The sequence below is a fragment of the Myotis myotis genome, unplaced genomic scaffold (assembly GCF_014108235.1).
Source record: "Myotis myotis isolate mMyoMyo1 unplaced genomic scaffold, mMyoMyo1.p scaffold_m19_p_10, whole genome shotgun sequence".
In the NCBI taxonomy this organism is placed as follows: domain Eukaryota; kingdom Metazoa; phylum Chordata; class Mammalia; order Chiroptera; family Vespertilionidae; genus Myotis; species Myotis myotis.
The window spans coordinates 48385246-48399996 of NW_023416314.1; the positions used below are offsets into that span (position 1 = coordinate 48385246).

Consider the following 14751-nt stretch of genomic DNA (forward strand, 5'->3'; position numbering starts at 1 on the left):
TTAAAAATCCTCCGAGCAATGATTCCAGAGAGTTTTGAACCCATTTGTTAAGAATATAAAAATGCAACATCTTCTGGCTGACAACAGGGAAAATAGAGAGTTACTAGTTTAATGTCTACAAAAACTTTCCATGATTGGTGGATGGAAGTGATAAAAATGGAAATGCATTAGGAAGAGCAGCTAAGGATAACGATGTACTTCTTCCATTAGGATCTACTTATCTTTGTGAGTTATCTTTTTCAGCTTATGACGGCCATTAAAATGAAGAACAGAAATAACCTGAAGATTGAATCAGACATTTTAATAACTTTCACAAGATATTAAAGATTTTTACAAACATTGAACCCTAGTCAATCATATTGCTTTCACTAGATATTTTTACTGAGAGTAACAAGGGTTTTTCTACCATTCATCTAAAAATAACTCTTACAGTTACTTTAAATGTTTGTTTCATCTTTATCTTATCCTTTTTAAATTAAAAAATCATACCCAACAGGACGTGCATGTGACTTACATGAGTATATAGGCTTTTTTTTTTTTTTTTTTTTCCTATTTGGTAATAGAGTGCAATCAAAAACAGTTTGGAGGAGCACGGGTAGAGGTAGGAAATGCTGTGGGTGTTGGGAACGAGGCAGGCTCATATCATCTCCGCGTGCTGTCCAGTCATTGTATCCACGGGGGTCTTCATGACGGACACCCCACTCAGTCTTCATAAAGGAAGGTTTTTTTTTAATTAAATCTATTGGGGTGACATTGGTTAGTAAAAGGAAAGTTTTGAGGAATGAGTAGGATTTGGAAAAATAACTATGGCACCATGCTTACTGCTAGAGGAGAGGCAAGTCCTCTAAAAACATTGTAAAAGCGGATCACAGGCTCGAACAGCAGCCCTACTCCCTGCAGCCATTTCAGCCCCAGGCGTGAACCTGTTGCAGAAGGAAGTAGCTTCAAAGGCTGCAGGGAATGCGGCTGCAATGGAGGGGTTGGGGGGGGGGGGGGGGTTGTGTGTGCGGGGAGGGGGTGACACCACCGCTGAGGCCAGGGCTGTGGCCTCCCCTAGCGGGAGCCGGCCCCTTGTCCTTCCAGCCTGGCCGTCGGGAGGGTGGGGAGAGGGGAGAGAAAACAGCCCTTTCTGCTTCGGGCCGTGTTGAGGGCGGGGTGTCGGGAGGTAACCCGGGGTGCTTTCTCTTCCCGGCCGAGGCCAGGGCACGTGCCGAGCGGGTGACGTTCAGGCGCTTTCCTCTCCCGCCAGGAGAGCAGCATCGGCGGTGCGATCGTGGAAGGAAGGGGCGTTGGGCGCCAGGGTCTCCCCGGTGGGCAGGGAGGACGGGGAGCCGGGGAGCGCTCGGAGGACTCGGAGGAGGCCTGGTCCCTCCTCCGCCGGCAGAGGGAGCGCCGAGGTGGACGGCCCGGAACCCCGCTCAGGAAAAGCGTCTGCACGGCCGCGCCACCAATTCGGTGCCCCTCGGGGCTGGGGAAGACCTGAAGTCATCAAACACAGGCGACAGCGGCCTCATCACCGCGGGCGCCAGGCGCCGGGCTCGCAGCCCCACGGCCCGAATTCTCGCGAGAGCGGCCGCCGCCATTTTTCCATTGATAGCCGCGGGCTGGGGGAGGGGCCGACAGCTACGGCGACGGCGGCGGCAGCCGAGCGGCGGGTCGGTCTCTGCGCGCTGGTGTCAGGCCCAGGCTGAGGCCTCCGCGGTGGCAGGAGCGCGGGCGGCGGAGAGCATGACTGCCGCCGCCGTTCTCTCCTGAGCCGCCGCACCTCCCCACTCCCCCGGCAGGGCGGAGCGGAGCGGCCGGAGTCTGAGCGATGGTGCCCGGAGAGGAGAACCAACTGGTCCCGAAAGAGGTGAGGGGCCGCCCAGCGCAGGAGGCTACTAGGCCCGAGGCCTGCGGCCGCTGGAGGTAGCGCAGGCCCGGGCGAGGGGTGGGCTGCGGGCGCAGCCGGTGTGCAGGCCCAGCTCGGGTGCGGGCCCGGGTGTGGGGCCTGGAGGAGGTGTGTGTGTGTGTGGGGGGGTGGCGGGGAGGCGGCGGCGGCCGGGGGCTGCCTGGGGGTGGGAGGAGGGCGGCGAGCAGTTGGGAGACCCGCCTGGATCTCGGGGGCCGAGGAAGTAGAGACCTCCCCTCCTCCCCCCGGGGTGTGGGGCTGGACACATAAAGCAGCGAACCGGGAGGAGTCCGGTCCCGCTTTGGGGGGAGAGGGTGGCCTTTGAAGTACTTACGGAACCTGTCGAGCCAAGGCCGGTAATTTCAAAGAAAAAAAAAAAATTCTGGAGCAGTTGTTGACGGGCCCACCGGGGTGGCGGTGCTTCTGGTTTTGACAGTGGCGGCGGGTCACTTTCCGGGCTTGTGAAAGCGACACCCGACCCGAGGCGGGTGGGAGGGCAGCGTGAGCCGAGACTTGCAGGAGCTGCTGTCGCTCGGCGGTGCGGTTGGCGGTCTACGCGGGGCCCGGGAGGCGCGTGGGGCAGTCGGAGACGGGACCTCGCGGGAAGGTGTAGAGGTCGCTTCCACCACCCTCTGCTATGGAGAGCGGCGCCCCTGTTGGCTCCGTTGGGCTGGGTGTGCCCGTTGGGGTGACTTCTTAAATTCTTAAAAGCGGGAGATGTGAGAAGCCTCGAGTTCTTGGCTGCGCTTGAAGCGTAGAAAATGTAATGCACTGGCCAGGGAGTTTCAGCATACGAATAGTATCTCTTGTTGGCTTTATTCATGTTTTCTGCACATACCAACGTGTGTTTTTTAACTGGTTACACGTCAGCCTACGGCTGTGGGTGTTTCTTGCTCATATACTTACGTAGAGGCAGGTGTCTGTTGAAATTAAGTTGCTCCGCAGTAGGGTCTTGGTATTTATGAGTAACCATTAAATTGTGTGTGTGTGTGTGTGTGTGTGTGTGTGTGTGTGTGTGTGTGTGTGTGTTTTGTTGTTGCCTTTTTTAGTTGCTTTGTAGCAATTTGTTGCCACTTGAAGCAGGACCTGGTGATCATTGAAATTATGTGTCTAGGACAGAAATATTTTTTTCCTAATTTTGTGACCATTAGCAAATATAATATAAGTGGAACTCTGCTTTAAGAAAAGCCAACATTAGATTTATTTCCCTAATAATGTGATGTGTAGAACACATGAAAACTGATACTGTAATGCATTTTTTCCCCCTTTTGGATTTTAAAGGTTAAAAATGCCTCTCCTTTAAGACTAACTCTCTTACTAAGGCTTGAAGTTTACCCCAACTTTTTTTCTACTTTTTCTGGACCATATGCCTTTATTTTCTGTTCCCTACATTCATCTTCAGTCTTTTCTTTTATCCTGGCTCATCTCATGATTTCTGGAAGCACTCCTTGCCTTTTTTTAGCTAGCTAACTAGTTCTTCCTTTTTTTGATGGCCATATTCCTTGAATTTTTCCTTCCTTCCTTCCTTCCTTCCTTCCTTCCTTCCTTCCTTCCTTCCTTCCTTCCTTCCTTCCTTCCTTCCTTCATTGCTTCCTTCCTTCTTGCATTTGATACTCAAAAAGAATACATTCCTTGATTTTAGTAAACTGTACTTTTCTGGTCTCTTTTTCTACCTGTTTGTCCTGTCTGCCCACTCATTTAGTCAATGCCTTTCTCTTCTGTGTCCTTAATTATCACTTTTGTCTGGTGTTTATCATCTCCTCTCTGGTCCTTTTTAAGTAGGAGTAGAATCATACAGTGCTAAAGCTGAGAGAGCACAGTGATCGTCCAGTAACTTACACCCCTTCCTTCACTTTACAGATGAGAAAATTAGGGCCAGAGGATTGAGAATGACTTGTTCGGGGTCACATAATGAGTAAATGACAGAAGTAGGGCTAGAACAGACAATCCCTTGATTACACTCTATTTTACAAGTCCGCCAAGTATCAAAGAAGCTCTATAAGAATAGTTTGTAGCTCTCTTAAATACAGTTACTGTGTGAAAATAACAAAATTTAAAAATGTCTTTCTTTTGTTCTAATGGTGAATTAGAGAATTCTTGTTGTTGTTAGTTTTTATAGAGAACTTCTGACCCCTACTAGATTTAGATTTTGGTTAAGTGTGTGCATTCATGCATGTTGAATGAGTAATATATTATTCTGGTCCCTGAAGCTCAAGGACAAATGTACCTAAGGGTTGCTGAAGAAGACAGCTTAGTGTAGTACAGGGCTTGACAAACTGCTTGACACGGGTCAAATCCAGCACACAGTCTGTTTTTGTATGGCCCCTGCGTTAAGAATGATTCTTACATTTTCAAATTGTTGAAACAATCAAAAGAATACTCTGTGACATATGGAAATACATGAAATTCAAATTTCAGTATTAGTAATTCAGGGGTTTTTTTTGGAATGTAGCCATGATACTCCCTCCCAAGGGAGTATACTAGTACTCCCCCCAAGTACTAGTATTTACCATTGTCTATGGCTACAACAGAGTTGAGTAGTTGTTACAGTTGCAGTATGCAGGATAAATTTGAAACTACTTAGCTTGATAGTCAAGGCCTAGTACAGTTTGATTCTGGCCACAACCTGCCCTTTCAGCTTAGCTCTTCTCCCATGAAACAAGTTTTTAATGCAGCCAAACAGGTTTCTAACATGCTTTTCATTTCCCCCTCTGCTATTCTCTCTTTCCTACTTCTCTCTACCTGTTCAGAACTTTCAAACACATTTTTCCCCCCACAAGTACCTCAGATCTTTATTCTAAAAAGCTTTTTCTGAACATTTTAACCTTAGGGTTTCTCCTTCTTAGAAGACCTTTGTATGTGAATAAAATTAATTTGGCAATGAACAAATAATGCTTTGTGATGTCTGTTATGGTCTCAAACTGTAATATACATTTTATATATTATGTATGCATTTCTTGGCAGCAGAGATCTTTATATGTTTCTCTCTGTTGTCTTGTACTTATTATAGGTCTAGGACAGTGCCCTTCCTGGAGCAGGTATTCAGTAATGTTCATTGATGTGGTTACAGAGTTGGATGGAAACTTAAAATTCTAATTGATTACCCCTGCTTGGATGTTTTCAACAGAGTCCTTGGCAAGCTGTTTTCCAGCCTTTGCTTGAATACCTTCATGACTAATCTCTCACAATATCTTTGGTTTAGAAGAAATCTCTTAAGTTTTTGAATTGAGAGAAGTCTTGATCTCTATTGTGGCCATCTTTTGATAGTTGCCTCTGGACAAGAGAGAAATCTTAAATCATTTTCCATAGGATGCCTTCTTTTCGTTGATGAAGGTGGAGGATGAGAGCAGGAGGGCAAACCCTCTCTGTTCTACAGTCTGAGCATCTCAGTTCTTGAATTGTTTCTCAGTTGCTCTCTTTTAGACATGTTCAGTGTTTTTAGTATTCCTCCTAAATTATTGTGCACAGAGAAGAGCAGAGAGAGTGTGGTCTGTTCATTGTGGTTAACAATAAAGCCTTTCACCTCATTTTTTCACTCTACTATATATCTTTGAATTATTGTATATTGACACAGGCTTTGAGATCTCTTGCTTTTAATATCTTCACAATTTGTATTTATTGCTTTGTTGTTTTTATTCTGTTTCCTTATATGGATTTATGACATTAATATTTATTTAGTATTCATTGTGCATATTGTTATACTTTGCCATATAGGGAAAATTTAGAAGAAATACAGAAATTTCATTCTTCCCTCAAGTATCTTTTTTTGTTGTTGTTGTTAATCCTCACCCAAGAATATTTTTCCATTGATTTTTAGAGAGAGTGGAAGGGAGGGAGAGAGATAGATATATTGATTGGTTGCTTCCTGCAACCTTGACAGGGGATGGGGGGTGCAACCTTGATGGGCCTATCTTCTACCCACTGATCCAAACCAGCCAGGGTGCTCAAGTATCTTAGAGTATAACCAGAGGCCCAATACACAAAATCCGTGCAAGGGTAGGCCTTCATAGCCCCGGCTGCTGGGGCTCTCACAGCCCCCAGCTCCAGCTGCTGGGGCCCTTGCAGCCCAGGCTGCCTCCTGCCCGCCCCCCCCCCCCCCAACACACACACACACACACACACACACACACACACACACACGCGCGCGCGCGCGCGCTGCCCTCATCCACCACCACACACCCCGGGTTCCACAGAGGACCCCCTGATTGATCGCCCCACAGAGGCTGGCCTGGGCCTCCCTCTTCGGGCGATCGCGGAGCCCCCCTGTCTTCCCCCACCCACATTGATTGCCCCGGCTGGTGGCCTGGGCCGCCCTCTGCTCTGCGGGTCCATCATGAGGTGATGGCCGGGCCCTGACGAATAGCATCGCACCTGCCTTGGCTGGCCTGGCACCAGTGGATGTCATAGTGTGGTCGTCGGGACAGTTGTTCCACTGTTCCATTGTTCAGTTGATTTGCATATTATGCTTTTATTATTATAGATTAGGGATAAGGTGAATATTTACTAATGCTTTTAAAATAATACTTTTCACTGCAACACTTAAAGGGGTGTCTCAGGAGTATATAAATGTAGAGAAGATGGAAAAATGAAAGAAAAAGAATGCAGTTCCATATCTCAGTGTTGCTTTTCTGCTTCTCTTTTCCATGTAATAAACAAAACTTTTGCCTGTAACTAATGATAATAGTATTAATAACCAATATTTACTAAGCATTTATTATATATCAGATACTATTGTATGTGCTTTGTATGTATTAAACCATTTGAGCTTCACAGTGACCTCACAACTATATATGGGCCATTGATATTGAGAGCCCCCCAAAATCATTGAAACAACTTGTTTTTCATCTCTGTTGTGTGGTTTTGTTTTTGTAAAATCATCAGTATCTATTCTGGAGCATGTCAAATAAATGTTATTTTAATATTATTTCTCCTAATTAAATTACTTGAGAAAATGTACTGCAGTAGTCATTCTTGTTTTTGGTGGTTCTTTTAAATTAGTCTTTTTTCTTAAATTTGGGGTATTGATTCTCCTTTATAGTAAGAGGCAAGTATGTGAGGTAATACTAATTAGTGGTTTACATAAATTGAAGTGTTTAATATAAGTCATTAGTATTTCACTTACATTGGAAATACTTATTTAATAAAGTGAACAAAACTGAATGCAGAGTTGTATATGATTCCAATTTGTCATGGAAAAAATAAACTCTTTAGGGTTATATGCATTGAAAAATTTAGAAGGAATACTCTAAAATATTAACAATTGCTGTTTCTGGATATCTGGATTATTGGGGTATCTATAATAATAAAAGGGTAATATGCTAATTAGACCAGACATCCTTCCAGATGTCCTTCCGGACAATCTTCCGGATGAAGCTGGGGCTGCCAGGGAAACCTGGATCCTGGGTGCCTGCCAGCAGCCGGAGGGAAGCCAGTACCAGCAGCTGGGGGAAGGAAGGCCTACTCCTGCACGAATTTCATGCATTGGGCCTCTAGTATTTATATATTTCAATAGTGAGCCATGTACATTACTAAAAGAAAAGAAATTTAGGTAATCTGATTGTAGTTTTTGACATAGTTATTTATATAGAGTTATTTATATAGAAATGTATTGCTTAGTGTGGGTAATATTAATCTCATCTATCTTTTCTCCCTGTACTCACATCGTCCTCCAACATAATTCTTTCTTTGTATTCTCTTATTCATTTAGTGTCATCATCATCTATTTATTTGCTTACACTAGAAGCATTTTTTTGACTCCTCCGTTTTCCTTTTTCATAAATATACTATAGGTGGTTCATCACTTGGAAAATATCTCTTGTACCCTTACCTTTCTATCCATGGCTCTGAGTCTATCTCTTTTCTCACTCACATGTAGCTCTTATAATGGTCTCTCTGCTTCCAAGCTCTTCTCTTTCCTACCCATCCTTCTCACAACTGCCATAATTATTTTCTAAAACAGATGACATTAAGATTTACCTGCTTTAAAGTTTTTATTTAGAACCCTCCATTGGAAATTGAACAATGGGTGCTATTTATACACACTACTATGTGCCAGACACTATACTAAACAGTTTACATATAGTATCTCATTAAATTTCTATAACAGCCTTTTGAAATAGCTACTTTTCACTGTTTATTTGTGGATAAAGACAGTAAGGCTTAGAGAGGTTAAGTAACTGGCTTAAAGTTGTATAGTTGTTTAATTTTAAGTTCATGTGGCCTTAACCAGTTGGAAAGTCTATATTCTAGTCTTGATTGATTTCTTAAATTTAATTTTTATCAAAGTTATGCATGTACACATTTAAAAGTTGAAAGGATCTATAGGACTAAATAAAAACTATAACTCTCTGCACATTCTTTTCCCCCTCTATTTCAGGCTCTCCAGAAGCAATTACTTTCAACTCATGCTTTTGATATTTAGCTCCATATCTTAAAATAGCATGCTAATAGTTTTCTTTCTTGATTTTTCATTTTAAGGAACTATTTACTGACTTCCCACAGAGGAAGAAATGGTTTACCACTATCCCACCCACACAAAGACACACTTCTCAACCCTCTCAATATTGTCATATTCAAATTGTTTGGATACATCAGTACTCACAGTTTATATCAATGAGACTTTCAACTATTCATAGTTGAGCCTTGTAGTTTACTGTGATTGTTTTCCCTGAGTTAATATTTTTATAAATTTGCTTTTGTTTGGTTTTTTAGATAAATATTAATTTAGCCAAGTGATTCTCAACTGGGGGCAACATAGAGGACACTTGGCAATGTTAGGTAGGTGGAGGGAGAGCAGAGTGTGCTACTGATATCTAGTGAGCAGAAGCCAACCATGCTGCCAAATTTCATTCTACACGGCACAGGACAGCCCCCCACAACTAAGAATTATGTGCCCTAAAATGTCATTAGTGTTACAGTTGAGAAATCCTGGTTTAATCCTAACTCTCTTCTCAAGTGTATACAATTCCGTACTACATCCAGACCTACCAGTTTTTTGTTTGAATTTCCTTGAATTCCTGCTGTTGCCTCTACTGTCATCTTATCTTCTCAGGTCTCTCTTGTTTTGGAGCTGCTGGTTCTATATCTGATGTCTTCATCTTTCTTTGCTTACCTTCTCATTTTTTGAAGGACCACTTTCAATAGCTTTCTGGATGGGATATAATTTTTTCAAGACTTCACATGTCTGAAAATGTTGTTTCTATCCCCTTGCTTTATAAAGTGTTTGGCTGGGCACAGAATTCTCCATCAGAAATAATTTTCTCTCAGAATTTTGAAAACATTGGTTCATTGTCTTTTTTTTTCTCTCTCTCAGTGTTGCAGTTGGGATATCAGGTGTCTAAAAATTCTTTTTCACTAAACTTTTTTTTTCCTGGAAGCTTGGATAATCTTTTTACTTAGAGTTATGAAATTTCTGTAGTATGTGCCTTGGAATAGGTCTGTTTTTAATCCATTCCTGCTGGGTTCAGGGTAATATTATCCAATCTTGAATGTATGTCATCAGTTCCGAGAAATTTCCTTAAATAATTTTTTTCCCCTTTCTTTTCTGTGTTCTCTCTTGAATCCCTATTGGTGTTAGGCCTACAGAGTGGTTCCTCTAATTTTGTCTGTTTTCATCTATTTTCTATTCCCCCTCCCCCCCCCAGTTTTCTGGGAAATGGTTCTCAGCTTTATCTTCCAGTTCTACTAATGTTTTATTTCTGCTATCAAGTTTAATTTTCAAGCACTATTTTTTTTTCTGGAAATAGTTTTAAATTATATCCTATTTTTGTTTTATGGTGCAATGTCTTCCTCTTTCTGAGGAAATTATTGGTAGTTTTCTTTTCTGCATAGTCTCTCTTTTCTCCAAATTTCCTTCTGTTTGATTGCTTTCAGTTTTGTCTTCCTACTGGGGGCTTTCCTTGGATGTTTGGTGATCCTTGGAAGTCAACACTTACTTAAGAGAAGTACCTTAAAAAGCTGAATGGACACAGACAGCAGTATGGTGGTTGCCAGAGTGAAGGGGGGCGGCTAGTATAGGTAAAGGGGGTCAAATATATGATGATGGAAGATTTGACTTTGGGTATTGGGCACACAATGCAATATACAGGTGGTATACCATAGAATTGTACACTTGAAACCTACATAATCTTATTAACCAACTAGAGGCCCAGTGCATGAATTTGTGCATGGGTGAGGTCCGGCCAGCCTGCCCCGATTGGGGCTAATCGGGCCGGGCCGGCCGGGGGAGGGGATGCAGGAGGTTGGCCGGCCAGCCCTGCCCCCAATCAGGATTGGGCGGGGGCAACCAGGGCCGGGGCCAGCGTGGGGAGCAGCTGCAGGAGGTTGGCTGGCTGGCCTCGTCCCCTGGTTGAACTCCTAGTCGAACTCCCGGTAGAAGGGACAATTTGCATATTAGGCTTTTATTATATAGGATGTCACCCCCAAAAATTTAATTGAAAAAAAAAAAAAAAGCTGAATGGAAGTTATGCCAGTAGGTGATTATGGTTTCCCCTGTAGGTTGATATGTCTGGATAATTTCCTTGCAGACTCCCAATGACATATCTTTTCTCTTGTGCTGGATTGATTTCGCAGAAAAGGTGTTTGGTCTTTTCCCAAAGGGTAAAAGCTTGGGATCTGAGTAGGAAAAGGGTATGTGGGTTTCATCATAAAGTATGAAAGTACACTTTTATTTAATTTCCCCAGTGTTCAGTATAGCCCTCCTCAAATTCAGTTGAACCTGGAGTCCTCTAGTCCAGAGATACCCTCTTTTATGCTCTCCAGAGATTGCTCAGTCTTTTGCCAGGGAGGGTCCAAGAGTAGAACAGAGGATCTGGGGTTATTTTAAGCAGACTGCAGTCTGTTCTAGTTTGAACTCCACCCTTATCCCAGCCTATCTGAAACTGCCATTCTTGAGCCGTTTAGGTTATTTTTTTCTTTTTAATTTTTTTATGGAAGAGATGCAAGAAGAATACAGCATTCCCATATAACCTTCACCAAGCTGGTTCTTCTGTTATAACATCTTATGAAAAGTAAGAGATTAACCTTACTATAATACTATTAACTATACTACAAAATTTATTCAGATTTTATTAGTTCTTCCACTAATTTGTTATTGTTTCAAGAACCAAATTCAGGATCCCACATTGAATTTAGTTGTCAAATCAGCTTAGTTTCCCTTTATTTGTGACCATTTCTTAGGTTTTTTTCCTTTTCATGACCTTGACACTTTTGAACAATACTGATCAGTTATTTTGTAGAATGACCCTCAATTTGTATTTGTCTAGTTTGTATTCGTGATTAGATTGAGGTTATGAATTAAAGAGGGATATCACAGACGTGTCCTTCTCAGTACACCATTCGGAGATGGTGGGGAGATATGATGCTCATATGGACTACTGGGGATGTTAACCTTGATCACTTGGTTAATTAAGGTAGTGTCTGCTAGATTTCTTCATTGTAAAGTTACTATTTTCCTCTTTACTAAATACTTTGATGAGACCATGCAGATATCCTGTTTCTGCTTAAATTTATGCCCATTAATTTTAGCATCCTTATTGCTGTTGTATTGTAGTAGCGATTTTTATTTCCCTCATTATTTCTATAATAATTAATTGGAAGTCTGTGAGGAAGAGTTGTCCTTTCTCCCCCGTTGATTATTTATATCAGTATAGACTTAACAGGTATTTATTTTATTCTTTGGATTGTAACACAATACTGTTGTTTTTGTTGTTGTTGTTATTATTATTATTTTCTCAAACTGTTTCAATCTTGACCAAGGGGAGCTCTTTCTGATTGGCATCTGTGGTCATTCTTTCTTTTTGAACACTCCTTACAAGTGTTACCAAATAATGCTTCAGCCCATCTTTTATTTTCCCTGCCTCAACCCTGGAACCTACCACATTTCCAAGGATTTTAGTGGTATTTTGGTATAAATGTAAAGTGATAAAACCAGGTGTCTTTGGTTTTCCTCTAGGCTAGTAATGTAGGATTCAGCTTTCTCAGGTATAACAGTCATTATCACCTGTTCTGCTTTCCAGCTTTTAAAATTGTTTCTGGTTTATGATATTTTAAAGAATTTCTTTACTCTTGTCTCAGAGATATTTGGAGAAATTTCAGAGCTAAATGCTTATATTCAATCTATTCTCTTTAACCAGAAATTCCTAACTTAATGTTTTGATGTCCTGCCCCAAGCTAATTTTGTTTTAGACCCTTTTGACACATTAGTTACTGTTTCCAGATGTGCTATATGCCTTCATTTGTCACTGCTGCTCCCTTGCCCTGTATGAATAATAGGAATTTGTTTTTATTATCCAATTTTTAAACAGGTAAACTTTGATTGTACATGAAAACTACTACTTAAGTACGTAAGTACATTCTTAGGATTCTTGCCTCTTTTTTATTTTCCACTTTTTGGATTAGTCACATGAATTTTTTGTATCTTAGTGCCCAGGTACTGTAATTTTTTTGCCAAAATGAAGGGGAGAGGGTTAGTACATTTCTAGAATACTAGTGTACTATCGTAACCCAAATTGGAAAGAAAAGATTATATCAAAAATAGGGGGTTGTGAAAACATAGCATTAAATATAGATTTAAATACCTATTGTAAATTAAGGTTCTAGAAGATAACTACTTTTAAAACTGATTCATTGGGCCCTGACCAGTTTGGCTCAGTGGATAGAGTGTCGGCCTGCGGACTGAAAGGTCCCAGGTTCGGTTCCAGTCAAGGGCATGTACCTTGGTTGCGGGCACATCCCCAGTAGGGAGTGTGCAGAAGGCAGCTCATCGATGTTTCTAACACCCTATCTCTTTCCCTTCCTCTCTGTAAAAAATCAATAAAATATATTAAAAAAATAATAAAACTGATTCATTGGTATTAAGGACCTTCTTCAGTTCAGGCAACATGTTTAGGTGTCATGAAATGCAGAGGCATGTTCTTCTGTGAGATTTATTACACAGATTTTCAAGTGTTTGGCCCAGGTATTGCTGGCTTAATTAGTTTTGTACAAATATTCTGCATTGTTAAAAAGCCTTTGGCAAAATCATTGTGTTGGCAGTGATGGCAAATGATTGCAAAATGATGTGATCTTTTACATCAAGATTCTTAAAGAGCACATATGTTTTTGAACTTATTTTCATTGGTGTAGTGTGAGTAAACAGCTATCTGCTCTCTGCTCTACTGCATCTTCCATTTACTTTGTTTGTAGATGTGGGAGCAAAAATAATTGCCCTATTCTTTTGTTTAATGGAGCTCAACCGAACCAGGCATATTTAAAGTAACCATGGATATGAATGTTTTCATTTACATAAAACTGTTGCTACAACCCATTTTTGAGAGAGTACTGTTTTTATGAAAATGACTAAAATAAATGTATTGAATATTGATGATTTTTAAAAAACCATACTCTTAAAAATTCTCTTACTTTTACAAGAAACCTTTCCTGATGCTCCTCTTTCAACCTGATCACATTTTCCTAGCCTTGAAATATACCACTGTACTTTTCGGCATTTAAAAAATTATGATGCCCCTTTATTATAAGTTACTTGTTACTTACGTGAATGCCTTTATTAGATAAGAAGCTATTCAAAGTCAGGACAGCCAGAGTACCTGGGTTCAAATACCAGTTTTGTGACCTTGGGCAAGTTACTTCTCAGGACCTTAGTTAAATGAGATACTAGTAACTACCTCCTAGGGTGGTTGGGAACACTAAATGAGTTAATACATGTAAAGTGTCTTCCACATAATAAGCACTCCATGCATGTTAGCTCCTCATTAGTGTGACTACCTTCATTACTGCTATTACCTTTGTGGGGCTTCAGAACGAGTCACCCAAAATGTGCCTCTGTGGGATGAGAATTGTTTTGAGCTAATGGCAACTTTAGCTGTGCAGGCTCAAAAGAAACTTCTGTCCCTCCCTTAACTACCTACAAGAATTTGCATTAGGGCCCTTGCCCATAATAAGGGATTATCAGAAATAACCTCTTATGACCTATCTGTAGGATAGGGCAAACTACTAATTACTGAACATGTGCTCTCCCTTCAACTACCTTCTGAAATCTCAAGATGCTTTACCTCATTCCTAGATCAGAATGTGATATATACCCATTTTCCCTTTCTGTCTTTGAACCTGTTATTCATGTGATCTCTGAGTCTCTCATGTACGTGGGATTCCCATACATACGTATGTATTAAATTTGGCTCTTTTCTCTTGCTAATCTGTTTCATGTCTATTTGATTATTAGACTAGCCGAAAGAACCTAAGGAAAATTTCTTCTTCTCTCACACCTTTATTCTACCAGTATATTCTCCCTAGAGAACAGCACAATGTGCTCTACATTGTTGTCCAATAAATATTTGTTGATTAAATGAAAATGAAGTCATAATGAGACATTTGTAATTAGCCTAGTTATGAATAACAGGAAAGGAGCAAAAGGAAGGCCAAATACTATAGGATGTCATTTGGGCAGCTTTGTCAGGAAGCTGCAGCTTCACATTCCCTAGGGAGCCACCGGTCCATTCCCCCGCAGATTGCTAGGGGAAGGGACTGGACAGGAGGGAGAATAGACACATGGCCAGTAAAGATGGGGTGACATAGGGAAATTGCTTGCTATCATTCACACCTAAGAACAGAGGTCATTAGCCAGATTGGACATGGCTACTGCAAGCACAGGGAGATTTGGGATACTTAATTCCCTGAACAAAGAAGTTCGCTCTCTTGGCTCTTGGCATGTTGTGCTTGACTCCTGGCTTGCAGGGCTCTCTCATAGACCCAGCCGCGTGGATCCACACATACCATGGACTAATGGACTACAACTAGCCTGATGCTGAACTGGACCTGGCTGCAACATGGAATGGAAACTCTGGACACTGGCTTTGCTTTTA

The 14751-nt window shown here is 41.6% G+C and overlaps 2 protein-coding genes across 10 annotated transcripts in view; one reads left to right on the forward strand and one right to left on the reverse strand.

Annotated features, from left to right (window-relative positions):
- Positions 1-286: 286 nt before the first annotated feature.
- On the reverse strand, positions 287-2803 carry LOC118664833. 2 transcript variants are annotated; one of them, XR_004970423.1, is made up of 3 exons: positions 2226-2803; positions 823-1479; positions 287-707 (listed from the first exon to the last, which is right to left on the reverse strand). XR_004970423.1 is itself a non-coding variant. In XM_036325401.1 (2 exons), the coding sequence occupies exons 1-2, from the start codon at positions 2712-2714 to the stop codon at positions 1054-1056; spliced, it is 915 nt and encodes a 304-aa protein (XP_036181294.1). In that variant the 5' UTR covers positions 2715-2803; the 3' UTR covers positions 287-1053. The 2 variants fall into 2 exon arrangements, 1 of the variants encoding a protein (XP_036181294.1); XM_036325401.1 differs by having other exon boundaries at positions 287-1479.
- The window catches only part of USP47 (ubiquitin specific peptidase 47), a 99257-nt gene continuing 86016 nt past the window's right edge, over positions 1511-14751 (forward strand). For 3 of the 8 annotated variants that reach the window (XM_036325395.1, XM_036325399.1, XM_036325394.1), the window contains exon 1: positions 1609-1852. In XM_036325395.1, coding sequence (XP_036181288.1) covers positions 1814-1852 — 39 coding nt within the window. In that variant the 5' untranslated portion in view covers positions 1609-1813. Of the gene's footprint in view, positions 1853-14751 lie in introns of all 8 variants that reach the window. The other 5 variants (XM_036325393.1, XM_036325398.1, XM_036325400.1 and 2 more) reach the window with 4 other exon arrangements.

Bases quoted from the DNA above. Each gene is read 5' to 3' on its own strand.
- LOC118664833 (XM_036325401.1), bottom strand. From the start codon at position 2,714: ATGAATAAAGCCAACAAGAGATACTATTCGTATGCTGAAACTCCCTGG. The intron at 1,480-2,225 runs GTAAGTACTTCA...TGATGACTTCAG, and splicing joins GCCTTGGCTCGACAGGTTCC to GTCTTCCCCAGCCCCGAGGG.